The 13,047-nt window shown below is 52.4% G+C and overlaps 1 protein-coding gene across 2 annotated transcripts; it reads left to right on the plus strand.

Annotated features, from left to right (window-relative positions):
- The first annotated feature begins 117 nt into the window (after window positions 1-117).
- Window positions 118-11,894, plus strand: POLH (DNA polymerase eta). Of its 2 annotated transcripts, XM_032770450.2 has the most exons (10): window positions 126-347; window positions 438-572; window positions 1,620-1,849; window positions 2,738-2,907; window positions 4,141-4,244; window positions 5,602-5,721; window positions 6,738-6,861; window positions 8,219-8,284; window positions 9,754-9,926; window positions 10,943-11,894. In XM_032770450.2, the coding sequence occupies exons 1-10, from the start codon at window positions 211-213 to the stop codon at window positions 11,787-11,789; spliced, it is 2,106 nt and encodes a 701-aa protein (XP_032626341.1). In that variant the 5' UTR covers window positions 126-210; the 3' UTR covers window positions 11,790-11,894. The 2 variants fall into 2 exon arrangements, with proteins under 2 accessions (XP_074920348.1, XP_032626341.1); XM_075064247.1 differs by having other exon boundaries at window positions 118-572.
- Window positions 11,895-13,047: the final 1,153 nt, after the last annotated feature.

The following is a 13,047-nucleotide window of genomic DNA, read 5'->3' on the forward strand; positions in this document are numbered from 1 at the left end:
CGAGACTGATCCACCACCAGCTCCCTCCTCGGGAACTACAGCTCCCAGCGTGCACCGCGGGTCTCCTGGCCTCCTCCTCCTCCTGCTGCGCGCGAGGACTACAGCTCCCAGCAGGCCGCGCGCGGCGTCTCGGCGTGGGGCGGGGAGCAAAACAAACCGCCGCCGCGCGGAGTTCGTTAGAGCAGTAGCCGTTGACCGTTCCCAGGGGCCATGTCTCGCGGGCGGGAGCGCGTGGTGGCGCTGGCGGACATGGACTGCTTCTTCGCGCAGGTGGAGCAGCGCCGGGAGCCGCGGCTGCGGGGCCAGCCCTGCGCCGTGGTGCAATATGACGCATGGCGGGGCGGTGGGTACGTGCTGCCTCTCCCCCACCTCCCCTCCGGCGGCCCCCGCCCGGCCCGGCCCGGCCCGGCCCTACTCTCTGTGCTGTCTCCCCGCAGGATCATCGCCGTCAGCTACGAGGCGCGCGCCTTCGGGATCAACCGGGGCATGCGGGCGGACGAGGCCCAGAAGCGCTGCCCGCAGCTGGTGCTAGCGCGGGTCCCGGAGGCCTACGGGAAGGCGGATCTCAGCAGGTGAGGCGAGCCCGGGGCCCGCGGTGTCTGTGCAGCGCCTGGCGCCCTGTTGCAGGGTCGGGGTCCCTCCCTCCTGCGCGCTGTGAGACACTGGTCGGACAGGCCCCCGGTGTCAGGATGCGAGGGAAGCGTGGGGAACCTGCAGGAAAGCTTTCCCAGCCACAACCCGCTGGCTGGGTCTGTGCTACCCCTGCTAGGGCACAGGCAGGGAGGGCAGAGACTATGTATGCACTACAGCTTGGGATGAGTTATGGCCCTCAGGTGTGAATAACCCACCCTCGGAGTGACAAATTACACCGACCTAAGCCTTGGTGTGGACAGCGCGCTGACATAGCTCACGGGGGCTGGAGTAATGAAGGCGACAGACGAGCTCTCTCCTGTTGGTTTAGAGCATCTACACTAGCAGTGCTACAACGGTGCAGCTGCGCCACTGTAAGGGCTGTAGCATAGTCATAGCACCTCAGGAATGGTCATTGTAGCCTTAGTGTAGATGCTTCCTGCATCGACTGAAGGGGTTTTTGCATCAGTGTCATTAATTCATCTCTCCGAGAGGCAATAGCTGGGTTGCTGGGAGAATCCTTCCATTGACTGGCCATGTCTGCACTAGGAGTTTGGTTGGCATAGCAACGTCTTTTAAAGCTGTGGGTTTTTTGCACCCCTGAGAGATGGAGCTATGCTAGTGTAACTTCCCACAGTAGATTAGCTTCTGTGTCTGGATCTGTCAGGGCAGACCCTTCCCCAGCACTAACCTCAAGTTTAGAAAACCAGACTGAGATGTGCCTTGGCTTTCAGCCTCTGAGCTCATCCACATGAGGGTCAGACTAGTGTCCTTGAATAGTGGGGCAAAGATATTAATGCAAAACATAAGCTCAGCTTTGGGAGAGGAGCACATCTGTTAGGCAGCCGCTCGGGCTACTGAGCTGCTGGTTTAGGTCTCAGCCAGTAGAGGAGTTGGATGGAGAGACAGACGGAGAGACTTTGGGCTGGAAGGCCGCTGGGTCCCAAGTGCATGACAAAGATTGAGCTCCGTATGGCTTTCTGCTGCAGATACCGAGAGGCTAGTGTAGAGGTGATGAAAGTGATGTCGCGCTTTGCTGTGATTGAGCGTGCCAGCATTGATGAAGCCTACATGGACCTGACTGGCGCTGTGCAAGAGAGGCTCAAGAAGATGCAAGGGCAGCCTATCCCAGCCGAGCTGCTCCCAACTACCTACATCCAGGGACTGCCAAATGTCTCTGCAACAGCAACAGCAAAGAAAAAGAGTGTGGATTGCAAAGGTAATGCCAAGCCACCAGGCAGATGCTGCTGCTTTTCCTGAAGTTAATACTTCCTTTTTGCTTTTCAACTTGGTTTATTTCCCTTCAGCTCTAAGAAAGTGAGGGTAAAATGAATTGCCCTACACTGCAGTTCGTGTCAAAGAGAAAGTAAAATGGAGGCCGCACTGTGTAGAAATCGCCTAATGCATGGGAAACAAGGCTGACCTAAGTAACAGGTGAAAGATCAGTATTGCAAATAGAGTCTAGGGAAGGATTTCTAGACTCCTCTTTCCCTGCTTGCCCCTTCCCAACCTCTTTCACCCCTACTTGCCACGCAGAGTGCCTGGTCCCAGGGCTCTGTTATCCATGGTCTGGTGCTGAAGCTCAAAGTCAGACTAAAGTTTCATTTTCAAAAGAAAACATCTGTGGGCTGGCATTATCTTTAAAGAGCACTAAGCTCTAGTCCAAAATGTCCCCAAACAACCACTTGGGAGCACTGTTGTGCACATGAATACTTGAGCACTTGCAAATCTGGACAAACTTACCTACCAACTTGCATCTTATCTAAGGCAAATTCATTTAGTCTGTTTCAAGTTATTCCACAGCACAGATCTGTGTGTGAAAGTCTTACCTCATCTCCTCCTTCTCAGGCTCCTATTGGTGCAGTTGGAGAGTACTTGTCTCTGTTTCGGTAGTTCGGCAGGAAAGTGACTTGCTCTCCTTTTTCCAGAGGACATGCCCCATAAATAGGATTTCTCCCTTTCTAAATGCACTGGTGCAGGGAGCTTACCTCTTGACCATGGAATAAAGGTGCAGTGACAAGTGTGTGGCCACTGTTCATTCTGACTTGCTAGAACCACCACACTCCTTGTTGTGTTGGGCTTTAATCCCCTTTGTGCTCTTTTTCAGAGGATCTGCGGCAGCGTGGCTTGCACCAATGGCTTGAGTTGCTGCCTTTTGGTGACATCAGCTGTCCAGAGCTGCAGCTGACAGTAGGAGCAGTAATTGTGGAGGAAATGAGGGCAGCTGTGGAAGCAGTTACTGGACTGAGGTGTTCAGCTGGAATTTCACACAACAAGGTGTGTGTAACACAATGGGGTGGTTTTGTTTCAAGTGGCATGCTTTGATTATGCAGTAAAATAAATGAAACCATCAGAGTCACCATCTGATGGAATCTGAGCAGAATGGAACATCATGGCCACATTTAAACACATGTAGTTGAAAATAACATCACGCACGAGGATGGGCTGTAATGTTTGCCCAGTACTGTGGAGATGTAAACTACCTAGAACTAGATTCACTTACTGGCCAGGGCTCTGGTTTTTCTGGCATATCCCGAGCAGTCAACTCACTGTGGAAAAGATCTTTAAAGTGCTCAGGAGAGAGTCCTCTCTAGAAATGACTGATCTTAAAGTGAGTGTTTCCTTTCTAGAATGAGGAGGCATAGTCTGTGCCTATAGGAGGGCTTTACCGGTGTAAACTCCTGTTTAATGGGACAGAAAGAGCCCTAATTCAGTGCCTTTCCCCCCTCCCACCCCGTGAATGCTGATGTGATGTGGGTCAGGTTGGCTTTCTCAGTGTTTCTGTCTTCCAGTCTGGTGGATGTGCTTTGGGTAATGTACAACCAGCCACCAGCGGCAGCCACAGGAACGCACACAGCCAGCTGCAAAGGGGAACTGACTCACTCTGATACTGCAGCTCTGGGTTTCCTGCTGCATTAACTATGTGATCTTTTACTGACGAGCCTCTTGTAGGTTTCCTTCTGTAGCACTCTGTTGCAGCTGACCTTGCAGAGAGAAGACTAAAGGAGACACAGCAAGAAAGAGCAAGACAGGAGCAGAGAGGATGGAAGAGGAGAGGCCCAGACAGAGAAAACAGGCATGGGGTGGGTAGTAGGGTAGGAGTGTGAGGGCTGCTCTTGGGATCTTAGCACAGTTTCCTGACCAGAACTGAGCCAACACAACCACGCTAAACACATGGAGTCCTCTAAACTGTTTAAAGCAGGGTTCTGACTCCCTTCTCAGAGCTGGACTGTTACAGGTGACGCTGTGTTTAAAGACAGTTTAGCCAGCGCAGTTCAGATCCTGTGTTAGTTAATAACAGGGAGTGAAGAGTGGTGGAACCTGAATCTTGTCCTCAACAGAGCTGTGCCCGTGGAAGACGCTGTGGAATCCCAAAGCCTAGAGAGAGCCCTTCAGTTGTTAGCTGGGGGCTGTGCTGCAGAACCTAGTAGGCAGGCTTTTAGAAGCCTGTAGTCCTTTGAGCATGTGGGGTTTGCAGTAATGGGGTTTCCACGCTCTTCCATATTCCAGGCACTGGCAAAACTGGCCTGTGGGCTGAACAAGCCCAACCGCCAGACGCTGGTATCCCAGGGATCTGTCCCACAGCTCTTCAGCCACATGCCCATCAGCAGCATGTAAGTATTGGGGAGTCATGTGCTTTTGTTGAACCTGGGACTTGGACTGAGCTGGGACCTGGCAATAGTGTATCAGCCCCTCTTTCATGCTGCTGCTTTGTTCACCAGAATCTAAGCTCCATTTAAAAAATCAGCTCGAGCTGGTCTGCTTGCCAAGATGCACATTTTAGTTCCCGCTCACGCTGCTTGCAGAACTCAGTGGAATAACTCGGAGAAGTGTGAACTGCCCCATTCAGCTCAATGAGGGCTAATTCAGATGCCCAGTGATGATGATGTAGACATTTTGGGCTTGTTGACGTGAACATTTAGCCTGTGGCAGGCTGGGGTGTGAATCTATCCCACTACACACTGTCTCTTTGGACTCTGTTTACGCTCACTAACAGTTCCTTAGTGCACTTTGAAACGGGACTAGATCAAAGCGCATTAATGGATGATTTTTGCATGGCAAGCTAATTGCAGGGTCAATTCGCACCATAGCTTGCTGAGAATTAATTGTTAGTAGACAAGCTCTTAAAATATTAACTAATTCACTGCTTGTTAAAGCATGCAAGAAAAGAGAAGGGGGATCCTATTGGGAAGATCTGCCCAATTTACTGAGCGTGAAAGCTCATTCTGACACCATGAGTGACTGGGTCTAGGAGATGCTGCCATTCCCTTCTACCTCAGTGAAGGAGGCAAGCCCAAATGGCCTATCCCAGTTCAATTGGCATCATTTGAACCTGTTCCCTAAGGTGTAGCTAAGCTCAAGAAGTGCAGTGGGACAACATGCAAGGCTCACCAAGTGGAAACAAGCAAACTCCTTGTGCTTGGTGTATTCAGACCTTTCTGATAGGGAGCTGAACACCAGGAGCCTGGAGAACGTGCACGGTCATATTCTGAACATCTGCACAATTCACTATGAACAATGTCTCAGGAACAGTGGTGGAGTTGGAAAAGTACTACCAATGTTTCCAGTTTGAAGCTGTGCTCAAGAGCTGCAAAGTTAGCATCTGCCTTCAGGCAGCTACTACTGGGGGCTTTCCTGCCCACACAGGAATGGCTAGACACAGGGGAGAGGGCAGGGAAGAGTGAGTGAACAAACAGATTTTAAGCAAGGGTGGGTGCTGGGATGCTGCCTTTGTGCATTTCTGCCTTTTCTCTCCCTGTTCGTTTGCAACCACATCTCAGGCTTGGAATTGATGAGCTGTCCCATCCTCACTGGAATCATCACGTGTTGCTCCTTGGTCAAGGAGTCTGGTCAGCCAGTGCTGCTCCCCAACCTACCCTGCTTCCTGCCAGTGAATGGGAGCTGGGGTGTGCTGAACATGCTTCAGTCTCCAGTGACAGCTCTCTTCTATGCTTCCTCCTTCTCCTGCAGCCGGCACCTGGGAGGGAAGCTGGGTGCCTCCATCACAGACATACTGGGAGTGGAGTACATGGGGCAGTTGACCCTATACAGCGAGTCACAGCTCCAAACTCACTTTGGAGACAAGACTGGGTAGGTGACATGCTGGCTTCTAGGCTGCAGGTCTCCATAGGATGATAGACTTGTGTTCTCCCTCCCCTTCACCAGTAGATCCTTAGGCCATTCTGCTGAGGTTATTGCTCAGGAGAGTTTCTGCCTGGGCCTTTTCAGAGTTGCGTTGAGACAGGGAGCATGAGCAGTGTCCTGTAATGGTCTGCTAGGCACGTGTACTGGCTTCTGATCTTTCCTAGATCCTGTCCATGCTCCCAAGGGCTAAGCCCTTGTTTCCCATTCAGCTGTCCCTGTATGCTGCTGCGGAGTATGTGCTGCTCCAGGGACACAATCCAGGCTCTAGAGCTGGTTAGAGAACACAGAATGGAATGGGAGGCAGGCAGTGCTCAGGCCCAGCACTGAGGCTCCTCATTTAAGTGTTGGGAGCTTAGAATACCTGTCCCAGGCTTGGGCACTGGGAACTTAGAATACCTGTCTGAAGCCTGAAATGCCCAATGCACAGAGCAGGGGCTGGCAACCTCTAGTCTGGGGAATGCTGCTGTCGCAGGGAGGAAGCTGGGGCACTTGACCAATAACTGCTGTAAGGTATTTCCCCATTAGTAGCTGAATGAAACTTGCTGCTGGCTGTCATCGCAGCTGCCTGGGGAGCTGGAACCATCACCTGACTATATTTTAAAATGGCCAAGCAGAGAAGGAGCCTATTCCTTCAGCTAGGTGAAGTCACCTAGCTCTGTAGCCCCAGATGTGGCCAGTGTGAAATGCCACTGGGGTTGTAGCTGTTGGATACCACCTGTGCAGTACTCTGCAGGAGTAAAAGATTCTGTGCTGAGGGGTGAGTCCCATGCGGCCCCTTGTGTGGTTTATCTAAGTTGTCCCTGAACCCTGCCTGTATGCACTGTCCCTGGGGCCCAGTTGCACATGCAGGTGCAGGAACCGTGAGGTCCTCCTGAGCTGAATACTCAGTGAGCCCAGGTGGAGTCGGAAGGAGAGATGGAACATTATCAGCCTTAATCTCAAACCTCATGTGGGACTTTCAGGTCCTGGCTCTATGATATGTGCAGAGGAGTTGAACAGGAACCTGTGAAACCCAGACAATTGCCTAAGTCCATTGGTTGCAGCAAGAACTTCCCTGGGAAAGTAGCCTTGACCACTCAGAAGCAGGTAAGAGAGTGTGAGATCTCCTGAGCAGAACTGGTTTGGACCTGGGATAGGAGAGATGGGGATGGCCACTGAGTCATTCCACAGACTGCAGCCCCCTCCCTCTGGGCTCAGACTGTTGGAAGAGCTGCTCCATTTCACCATGCTGAATGCAGTGCCCTGAAATCAGGCTCTTAGGTTTTGTAGAGTCTGTGCAACAGCAGCTGTGTAATTCCTTGGGGAAACATCCTACATCTCCCTTCCTCAGCAGGGAAGAGGAGTCTCTCAGCCTTTCATATGCTACAGCACACTGGAGAGAGGGGAGGGAGTGTCCCTTTGTCCTGCCCTCCGCAACTGTGTGCACAGTCCCTTCTTGGCACTGATGGGTTTCTGTCCCCATGGTCCTGCTGTGCCTGAGGGACCATTTGGATGCTAGGGTGCTGGATGTGTCCAGATGAGAATGTCCTGTACACTATATTTTGCCTTTGCTACAAGATGTGCTGCTCCTGCCTTTCAGTCTGCCTTGGTTAACGGCAGCTAGCGGGAGCTTGGAAGAAGACAGCTAACTGATTGTGCTGCTGAAATTCCCTGTCAACTAGCTGTGTCTGTCAGGATTGCTGGCCTTTACTTCAGTTTCTAAGTCTCTTCTCCAAGGGGAATCCAGATTCCTGCTGGAAAAGAGCCTTTAAATGCCTGGATGGAATGAAAGTCCTTGTGTGATAGCAGTAGTGCAAGTGGTGGTAAACCTGCTGCTAACACACATGCCACCCACGTCAGCTGGGCCCATACTGGAGAGCACCTTATCTTTGGGCAGGGTGGGAGAGGGTTCTCTAAGCATCCATATGACAGAGTAGCACAAAGCTGAGCTCTGAATCTCTCAGCCTGAGTTCAGATCCAGGTTTAAATGGACATTGTCCTGTTAGGTCCTTCCTTGTGTCACTAACAGCTGATAAGGCGGGAGTGATGAGAGCTCTAAAAATCTGCAAGATTTTTGCACTTGCTGTGTTTCTCTTGGCCTGGGACAATGTCACTAGAAGATCTCCTGTCCCTTTCAGATTCCCAGTACTGACATGTGCTGCAATGTCTGGGATGCTCTAGATTCTGGGGCATGGTGGATACAGCTCAGATTAAATCTAAACCCTGTCTCCCTGGGTTTATTGATTCTCTGGACGCATTTGTGGTGATCTGTTGGTCTTAGTTTGAGCCAAGTGCCACTTAAATGTTCCTCACTGCCTGAGGCTCTGGCTGTCAGCAGCTTGCCTAGTGTGGTGGTGTTTAGGGCTGACTGCCGGGTCCTGTCACAGCAGCTACTTGGATGTGGGGGGCGGGGGGTTGGTTGGTTCCTGGGGCTGTATCAAACACTGCTGTGTGCTGCTTGCAGGTGCAGCACTGGCTCTTGCAGATGGCCTTGGAGCTGGAGGAGAGACTGAGCAAGGACAGAGACCAAGTAAGGCGGGGCTTGAGGGTTTTCTGCCTCTCCTTGCTGTGGGGCTGGGCCAGAGGCAGCAGGGTCTCCGCTACCTGAGTTGTCTGACACCAGCCTGGGGGATGTGGTGAGTGGCAGAGGAAGTTGCCCTGCATGCGTTTACTTAGAGGGCGCCAGGTTGCAGCCCCTATACTGGCTCCTCACCAATATACTGTTGCGTTTCTGGCTGCACTTTTTCCCTCACCTCCTTCTCTATGCACTCCCTATCCATGGCCCCACAAAGTCGCAGGCCCTCCTGGTCAAGCTCCTCGCCCTGGCTAAAATGGCCATCTACACAACCAGGGAGAGGAGGTTGGCCAGTGGAGACTCCTGTGACTGTGGGGCTTGTTTCCGATCCTCTGTCCGTTCATGTATCCGGGCAGAGTTCCTCTGGGCAGCGTCCACCGGCTCCCTTGATGCCTTCAAGAAGTGGATGCTGTCTGGGGTTCTCTGCTCGGTGTTCCCATCAGGCTCCCTTCTTATGACCCTTTGACCTCACTCCTGTCCCTGTTCTTTTATTAGTTGTCCCCCGGAATCAGTGGGGTTCTGAGGTCCTGTAGATCCTCCCCTTAGGCTGAGGGGGATCTGTTAGCAGTGCCCGCCCAGTTCTCAGAAACCCAGTAGGTACATGAAGATTAACTGTTACCTTTGTTTTAGGGTAATAATGTTAAATAATGGATAGTAACTTCTAGTAATCAGCTACAAATGCACTCATATGTTTACTCTATTGGTAGCATTTATTGATTGCTTTAAATATTTAAAGTCTATTAAGAACTCCCAAATATGTATTAATTTTTTTAGTAATTCTTAATAAACACAACCAAATGGCATTTTTTAAAAAAAATGCAATGCACAGCTGCTGGCTGACTGTGAGTTAAGAGGTGAGGAAGGACCCAGAGAGAGAGAGGTGCTGTAGGAGGGCCTGACCCCAAAATACCCTGAGCTACTCACTGTCCTCCAGTCCCCTCCCTTACAGGATGTGAGCATCAGGTACACATGAGGGGATGAGTGTGCTTGGGTCATGCAGCTTCCTCTCTGTGCACCTCAGTCCTAGCATGTGCTTCCTGCTGGCTCACTCATGGGAGCCCTGCTCTGCACCCCTGAAAGTGAACGAGCTGCTTTATAACCTGCAGAGCCTACGTTGCTGGCCAGGGCTGAGACTAGCCTTGCAGATATGCTGTACTGTGATGTGGGTAAAGGGGAATGTACCTGTGTAGGGATGGAAGCAGGGATTACACCCCTTTCCCCCCATACATGCACAAGGTGTATGAGCCCCTCACACACTCAGTGTGATGGTGATGGACAGCAGCTGGACCTGCTAGGACAGATGGTGGGATTGGATTGTAAAGTTACTGGCTGGCAGTACAGTGCTCCAGGCTGAGTGCCTCTTTGAGCCCATCCCTGGCATTCACTGCTTTGCCCTGTACTGCAGCTGTGTCCTCTCTCCGCAGAACTGCCGGGTGGCCAAACAGCTGACTGTGAGCATCCGCATGCAAGGCGATCAGCGAGCCAGTGCCTTGTCACGCTGCTGTGCCCTGCCTCGCTATGATGCCCACAAAATCAGCAGTGATGCCTTCATGATCATCAGAAACTGCAATGTGGCTGGAGTCCAGCAGGCTGCATGGTGAGCAAGTCCCCTTCCTGGTCTCGGTTGGTGTGCTGGAGGAGGGGGCGGGGCTGTGTCCTGGGAGATGACACATGCAGGACAAAGGGGCTGTGTTGAATACTGACAGGAGTGGGGATTGAATTTGGAAGGAGCTGGCTCTGGCAGAGAGAGCTGGTGCCCTCAGAGATGGAAGACACGAGGCACATTTGTCCTGGACTCAGCTGCAGGTGAGCACTACCCACCCAGAAGGGCAGCTATTGAGCATCATCCTTCCCTAGACCCCCACCAAGCAGTGTTAACTTCCATATTCAGCATCCGGTGGTGCCAGTAGAAAGGGGGGCAAGGCTGCACCCAGGGCTGTGCTCTTGTGGAGTTGCAATGAACTGAGCTGTACCTGCTGCAGCATGAGTACCTGGCTGGCTTGTGCTCAGGGTGCCATCCCTGGGCTAGCCAGAAGAGAATGGCTGTGCTGTGGTGGTTGGGGGACAAGATGCTTGTTGGGCAGAGAGGGCATGGGGGGCATAAAAGCACTTTAACCACAACCTGTTTCCTTTCCACCCTCGTGTCCTAGCTTGGGCAGGAGGATGCAGTGTGCTGGGCTCAGAGCAGTGACTCCTTCAGGACAGCTTGTTCCTTACTGGGAGCCTGAGAGTTGCAGGAGCTCCCGCCCCTGGCAGATGGTACTGAGGGTTCAAGCTTCTTGCCAGAATCCAGGGGGCCGGGGCCTGGCCCAGGTCCCTCTGCTCAAGTCACATTCCTTAAGGAAGTGCTGCTTTGCTCCTGGCAGTAACACAGGCAATCTGCAGCGCCCAGGCCTCTTACTGCAAAGTCATGAGGAGGAAGGGGTACTAGTGCTTGGCCAACAGGCATGACTAAAACACCCTCCCCTACCAGCCCACCAATGTCCTGTCCCGGCTCTCAGCTGCTGTACTGTCATTATGCCCAGTGAAACCTGACACACTTATTTCAATCCTGCCTTGAAAGGCTTTGCACTTCTTGGGCTGAGTCTGAGCTGTTTCTGCCTTTCTCCACAGGTCCCCTCCACTTACATTTCTGCATATCTACGCAAGCAAGTTTTCTGAGGCTCCCACACTCTCACCTGCAGGCATTGCTGCCTTCCTGACCAGTGATGCCCAGTGTACCCTGCCAGCTGGCACCAATGCACCCAGCCCAAATGCCAAGTGCAGTGGGAGCCCAAGAAAAGAGCCCAGCAAGAAGCCCATGAATGCTATTGAGTCCTTTTTCCGGAAGGCAGCTGAAAGGCAGCGAACCCATGGGGCCAGAGAGCCCTGCCTGCCTGCTGTCCCCAGTGCAGAGGCAGAGTTGTCAGCACCTGATCCCTGTGGCCACAGTGAGAGAGAGAGTCTCGTCCTTGGCAAGAGTCAGACTCCAGAAGCTCTTGTGATGCACAGTCCTAAGGGTGGCAGCTCCCCCTCCCCATACAGATGGCTTCCCCCTGAGGAGTTGCTCCCTTATCCTGCAGAAACCCCCTCTGCTGGCCCAGCCTCCAGGAGCACTGTAAAAACAGAAGCAGCTGGAGCAGCTGCTTCAGAGCTACCTGCATGGAAGGAGCAGAGTTTGCCACCCTCGGCTGGGTTTGCACAAGGCCCTGCCAGCTCACTAGCAGACCAGCTGCACTGTGAGAAGTGTGGCCAGCAGGTGCCAGTGTGGGAGCTCCTGGAGCACATGGACTATCACTTTGCTGTGGAGCTGCAGAGCTCCTTCTTAGAACCCAGCCCTGTCAGGGCCCCTGCTGCTGCTCCCAGCTCTCCTGCCAAGAGCAAAAGCAAAGCCAAGACCCCTGGTGGCTCTAGTGCAAAGCGACCCAGGCAAGGAGTGACCAGGACTCTGGAATTCTTCTTTAAACGGCTGCCCCCCTAGGAGCTCCAGGACCATTTTAGCCTGATGTTGAGTGATTTGTGAAGTTTTTATCCTTCCTGTAAATAACTTTTAGCCAAAGATTGCATAATAAAGGTCTGGAACCTAGTGAGGCTCTTGGGGAAATGCACCCACCTTTTTACTTGGCAGATTCTGGTAACATTTCTCTTGCCTCTCGGTGCAGATGCTGACAGAAACAGTGTCAGGATGGCACAGCTTGCATAGTGATCAGGCATTCCTATCGTCCCATTACTGGGCATTTTTGCTCTGCAAACTGTAATGGATGTTACACCTGCAATGCTCTTGTGAGTTGGGAAGTGTCATTATCCCCATTTTCCTGCTGGGGAGCTATGTAGAGAGGGACAGTTACTGCCTCAGGTCACAGGAGTCTGGGGCAGAGCCTGGGAATGAGCTGTAATCCCCACAGTGCCTTAACCACAGGATCTTCCTTCCTGTCTGACTATGCTAGTTGATCTGGTATAGTACCTCCCCTCCTTGCTACTGCCAGGGACGGGGGCAGTGTGGTAGCTGAGCTCCATCATGCCACACTCCTTCACCAGGGGCACAGTGATGCTCTGAGCTTTGTTCTGTCAGCCTGGCCTCATGCATGGAGGGATGTGAGCTGCTCCTCTGAGACAAGTTTGTTGGTTCTGGTCCCCTTTTAGGGAGGGTTTTCAAAGCCAGGGCATGCCAACATACTGTGCAGGCCTTTCTCTCAAGGCAGGGAGGCCAAGGCATGGTAGAGTGCACTGCTGTTGTAGATTATGGCAGAGCACTACAGCTGAGGTGGGTCAAATAGCACCTGCAGCCTGCAAGCCATTACAGTAGCATCAGCTCAGAGCTGGGCTTTGGTCCACATAAGGCAGACTGCTATAACCCTTACTCAGAAGAGACGTGTGTTTCCTGTGAGATGGCCTAAACAGCAAGGCCACACAGCTCTGGGAGGCCCTATGCCAGTGTCCCCTTACCCCAGTAATGCTGTGGGTGTAGCTGAAGTCCAGAACCAGAGTCCTTTGTGGGGAGGGCAAAGAGACTTGAAAATCAAGTTCTTCCAAAATCAAACCCACTACTTGCAGGGGAAGAGGAGACTGGGCTAATGGAGTCCCTCCAAGATGCCACATCACCATTTATATTGGTTCTAAAGGCATGTCCTCTACCCCAAGCATGAAAACAAGGTGCTCTACACCCCCTTGTTACTGGCCCAGTTCTCTCCTGCTGCACCAAGGAGACTACAACAATCTGTGGGACTTCTGCTGGCAGG

The sequence above is a fragment of the Chelonoidis abingdonii genome, chromosome 3, assembly GCF_003597395.2.
Source record: "Chelonoidis abingdonii isolate Lonesome George chromosome 3, CheloAbing_2.0, whole genome shotgun sequence".
Classification (NCBI taxonomy): Eukaryota; Metazoa; Chordata; order Testudines; family Testudinidae; genus Chelonoidis; species Chelonoidis abingdonii.